Below are 5,530 nucleotides of genomic sequence, written 5' to 3'. Positions count from 1 at the left end.
TGCTTTTTTTTTTTTTTTTTTAATCTACAGGGATACTACAGAATAATTGTCTCAATTACAGAGTGATAAATTACCTGGGTGTCAAACGATCACTTAGCTATACAATAATCATTCAGTACCTTCGGATATTTCTTTTTCACCAGGAAATCATTCAAATTGTATAAAATAATTGCATGATATAGTCTTATATTGGCTTCTTAATAATTGTTGTTGTTAAGTGCTGTTGAATCAATTCCGACTCATAGCAATTCTGTTCAGGATTTTCAATGAGCAGCCGATGGATTTGAACTACTCACCTTGTGGTTAGTAGTTTAGTGTTTATCCTATAACACTAAACCAGAACTTCATAGAGGCATCTAAAGTGCCAGTTATGGTTAAACAGCCAAATTGTGAAGACTTCTACAATATGCTTATATAATACACTTTTTTTGGTAAGGAAATACAATGTCTTAGATTAAATAGTAATTAGTTAGCTGAGACTGTCATTTTTTAAAATGACAAAGTGTATGTATTTTTCACAGAACATATCTTACTGAAATCCAAAAAATGTAAATAATATTAACAATTGCTGTTTGCTGTGGTTAAGTGCCATCAAGTCGGTTTTCCAAGGAGTGGTTTGTGAGTTTGAACTTCTGACCTTGTGGTTCAGTGCTCTATCCCACAGCACCACAACAGGACTCCAATATTAACAATTGTTGTTGTTGTTGCTAAGTGCCATTGAATAGGTTTCAGCCCATAACACCCTGTATAGGGTTTCCAATGAGCGGCTGGTGAGCTTGAACCATAGATGTTGTGGTTCAAACCGACTTTGCAGTCCAGCATAATAACCAGCAGCGCCACACCAGGACTCCATATATTATCAATTGTTGTTGTTGTTAGGTGCCATCGAGTCAGTACCTACTCATAGTGACCTTATGCACAGCAGAACCAAACACTGCCCAATCCTGGGCCAACCTCACTACTGTTGCCATACTTGAGTCCATCGATGCTGCCACTTGGCCAATCCATCTTGTTGGAGGTCTTCCTCTTTTTCTATGACCCTCCACCTTACCAACATTATATCCTTCTCCAGCGACTGATCCCTCCTGACAATATGTCCAAAGTATGAGACAGGAAGTTTTGCCATCTCCTGGTGTGACGCTGTGGGCTAATGCGTCAGACTGCAAAGTCGTTTGAATTGCAAGGTCGGCGGTTCAAGCTCACCAGCTGCTCCTTGAAAATTCTATACAAGGTCACTATGGGTCGGAATCTACTTGACAGCACTTAACAACAACAATAGATATATAGAAACTATTGAGTTACATATTATCAATTGTTGTTGTTGTGAAGTGCCATCGAGTTGGTTCCAAGCCATAGCAACCCTGTATAGGGTTTCCGAGGAGCAGCTGGTGAGCTTGAACCGCCGACCTTGCAGTTCAAATGACTTTACAGTCTAGCGCATTAACCCACAATGCCACACATTAGGTTATATAAATTACAAGACTTAAACCAACTAATTTCTTCATATCTTTAGCTTGTTTTAATTTCATTCTATCTTTTCCTTGTTTCTTAGGCTATATTTTAAAGCAGATTTATAATATTTAAAGCAGAAATACTTGGTCTTAAGTAATAAGCTGCATTTTGTCAAACTTTATGTATTTGTTGATTCAATTGACTTGTTTGAGAAAGTGTAAATGGCTCTTTGCTGGGTTGTTTGATATGTTGGTTGTTTTAACTCATTTGTTGCTGTTAAGTGCTATCAAGTCAGTTCTGATTCATAGCGACGCTGTATAGGGTTTCCAAGGAGCAGCTGGTAGGTTTGAATCATGGACCCTGCATTTAGCAGTCCAGTGCTTATCCTACAGCAGTACACCAGAGCTCCTTAGAGGACTCTGAAGTGTCAGCTATGGCGAAACAGTAGTAGCATTTTATTTCAGATACTTGAGTAATGTCAGGCTGAGAGCAGGGCATTTAATGTTGCTGCTACAAGTGACCCAACACTATAGACACCTAAGTGTTGAATGAATTCCCAGAGAATTATTTGTGCAGAACTTGATACATTAGTAAAACACTAACAATATTATAGGAGCGTGAGTAGCGAGTTGGGCTGCTAACTCAAAGGCCAGCAGTTTGAATTTGTCAGCCATGCTGTGGGAGAAAGATAAGACTTTCTGCTCATGTAAAGATATGTTGTTGTTGTTGTTAAGTGCCGGCGAGTCGGTTCTGACCCATAGCGACCCTGTACAGGGTTTCTGAGGCTGTAAATCCTTACGGGAGCAGAACGCCTCATCTTTCTCCCGCAGAGAGGCTGGTAGTTTCGAACTGCTGGCCTTAAGGTTCGCAGCCCAATTCGTAACCACTACGCTACCAGAGCTCCTTAGGTAAAGATATACAGCTTCAGAAACCCAATACAGGGTTGGAACCAACTCCATGGCACACAAGCATTGTGACCAACAATATTATGCTTCCTATTTTCTCAAATTATATCGCATTATCATGAAAGTTCACTAGTTTTTAAAAGTTGTTAATACTACTTGCTATACAATCTTCTTTACTTCTCGCTTTATTTTTCACATTCTTCAGAGTTCAAATGAAACCCATACCTATCCTTGAAAGTAAGGAATGGAAATCAAAGCAATAAATGTGTCAACACAATTTTCAACTTTGAAAGTGATAAGAGAAATTCTAAAAAAAATTTGCAACAAAAGTCTTGAGATTAATCGTCATTAATATAAGCCATCCATAGGAACTTAGTTTTGGTAACTAATTGCAACCTTGTTATTTGCTAGTTAGTCATAAATATTTAGAGCCTCAAGTAGCAGAACCAAAAATATATCACAAATTTAAATAAAATGTGTGATACTTTGTCTTTTAATTTTAAAAGATAGATACATTTATGAAATATAAAGAGCAAATGAAAGACACTTTCTTTAAAATGAACAAAATGTATTATAGGCAACTTTTCTCAGTGAATTTTGTGACTTGCTGATCTGGTTGAAGGAACACATGTATCTGCTTAATTCTTCTATTCTTTGTGTAATATCTCTAGTTCTAAATCCTGACTTCTCTGGAAGCAAGGTGAGCCATGAGCAAGTCTAATTTCTGAGTTCCTGTCAAAAATGTGAATCCATCCTAAATCCCAACCAAACCTTATGCCTGGTTAAGTAAACCTCTGCTAAATAAGGGTTAACAACGGGATTATTTAAGGAGCTCTGGTTGCACAGTGGTTAGGAAATGGCTGCTAACCTCAAGGTCAGCAGTTCAAAACTACCAGCTCTTCTTCAAGAGAAAGATGAGGTTTTCTGTTTTCTATACAGAGTCGTTGTGAGTCTGAGCTGACCCAACTGGCACATAACCACCACATGGATTTATGTGACGTTCTGGTGTGACATAGTTCACTGGACAGTAAGGTCAGTTTGAACCGCAAGGTCAGCACTTCAAACCAACCACTGATTCCTTGGAAACACTAGACATTGTCACTGTGAGTCAGAACCAACTCGACAGCATTTAACAATAATTCGAGGGCAATTTGGGTTGATCTGTGACTTCATTTTTCTCCCTCTGTTTAGCTCACATCACTTCAATTACTAAGGAGAGAACATTTTGTTATTTATTTGAATATATTTACTCTGTCCATTATAGCTAGGAAAAAAGGAGAAATGACCATTTGTGTATGTGAGGCAATTTGGTTTGTTTTATAAATGTATCCAAATGATACGATGACTGGAAAACTTACAATTATTATTACATAAAAATAAATAATAATTTAATTAATTCTCAAAAAGGAAATATTATGGATACTCCCAGTTAATTTACCAGCCGGAATGATCGGAGAACGGATAATCCTTCCACATTTGCCAAGCCAAGTTCCATCAAACTAAGGCTCACAATAAAACCATCAAATATATTCCAGCCTTCTTGGAAGTAATAATACGGGTCCATAGCAATTATCTTGAGAAACATTTCTGCTGTGAAGATCCCAGTGAATACCTAAATGAAAAATACAGTTTATTTAGAGTGAATACCCTTAAAAATATAAACAATTGTGAGAAATTTTAACTTATACCCCAAAAGTCACAATTACATTCTGAATTTAAAAATTGGCTTGAGTCTGGTGGTGAACTGTTACTCTTAAATTCAATGAAATATTTAATTGTTAAAAACATGTAGCTTTTCACTCATGGGCAGAACATCTAAGTTACAACTAGATGGTCTCTCCATGTGTGGAAGAAATAAGTCATTAAAATTGAATACGTTCGGAATCAATTTGTCCAATATAACATGTGAATATCAGTCTCCATGACTCTGAGACTAGAAGAATTAGATGGTGTCCAACTACCACTGCCAACTGCTCTGAAACAGATGACATTAAAAGGTCATAGATAAAGTGGGACACAATATGGAACAAAACTCAAAATTATAAGAAGACCAGCGTACAGGTCAGAAAGAGACTAGACTGACCGGAGACTATGGCCCTCGGTCACCCTTCAGGTCTGAAACAGAACTCACACTTGGGGCCCAATTTTGAACCAAGCAAAAGATAGGTATATATGGGGACAAAAATTCTAGAAATATATGCTCACCATGGAGTAGTCAATCATTCAAGATCAAAAGGGCAACATTTACCTAAGGACAAGGTTCAAAAGGGTTGTAAAGAAGAGTGGAATGGAAACAAGAATTACAGAGAGAAGTGGGGTAATTGTTGTTACATGAAGGAGATGAAATTTTTTAGATGAAACAAAGTGTATTATTTGTTGGTTATAAATCTGATTATCTGCTCTTTAAACCTTCACTCAATTCACAAAAAATGTTCCCAAAAATAATTTAGCTTTTCAAGTGATTGAAAAACACATAGATTAAGACAATAAAGTCAACATTCTCATTTTTATATGAAAGGTACAGCTGATTCATTTTAATACCTGCTTGGCTACATTCTTGATGTATTTACCCACCAAAAAAACTCACCAAGAACTCAAAGATATTCTCCTGTGCTTTATTTTAGAAGCTTTATTGCTTCAGCTTTTAAAATTAAGTCTTGTTTTTGTATATGATGTGAGGTTGAGGTGAGGTTCATTTTCTACCATACATTTATAAAATGTTCCAGAACCTTTGTTGAACAAACTTCCTTTATCCTATTGAATTGCTTTGGTGTACTCATTAACTTGCTTTGAGTTTGTTACTGAATTTTTAATTTTTTATTATGAACTATGTGGGTTTACATGGGAGAACATCAGTTTAAAATTCATCCTATTATATTTCGTTTCATTGCAATGATTACAATCCCCTCTTTGCATCATCAAATAACCAAAGGGTATACCCAACAGGCCTGCACCCTGGCTGTCAGCACACAGCTCCTTTCCCTCCCTGAGTCCAGTGTCCCCAGCCGCTCCACGTCATGGTCTCTGCCTCCATTTCTGGCGCTACTGCCTCTCTGGGTAGGTTCCTGCTCTCTGCTCTTCTCACTTGATGGTCCCAGGGACCTCTGCTCCTGGGCTGCAAAATCAATCACTGCCCTCCTTTTTTACTTATTTGTTTGTTTGTTTGTTTGTTT

General features: G+C 37.3%; 1 protein-coding gene across 1 annotated transcript in view; it reads right to left on the bottom strand.

Moving 5' to 3' along the window:
- Positions 1-5,530, bottom strand: part of SCN2A (sodium channel, voltage-gated, type II, alpha subunit) — a 213,296-nt gene that overhangs the window by 57,725 nt on the left and 150,041 nt on the right. Inside the window, exon 15 of the mRNA XM_006867032.1 lies at positions 3,796-3,969. Within this exon, the coding sequence (XP_006867094.1) occupies positions 3,796-3,969 (174 nt within the window). The remainder of the gene's footprint in view (positions 1-3,795; positions 3,970-5,530) is intronic.

The sequence above is a fragment of the Chrysochloris asiatica genome, unplaced genomic scaffold (genome assembly GCF_000296735.1).
Source record: "Chrysochloris asiatica unplaced genomic scaffold, ChrAsi1.0 scaffold00099, whole genome shotgun sequence".
Lineage (NCBI taxonomy): Eukaryota > Metazoa > Chordata > Mammalia > Afrosoricida > Chrysochloridae > Chrysochloris > Chrysochloris asiatica.
The sequence above is the reverse complement of the archived record's forward strand: the minus strand, read 5'-3'. Positions and strand labels throughout refer to the sequence as shown.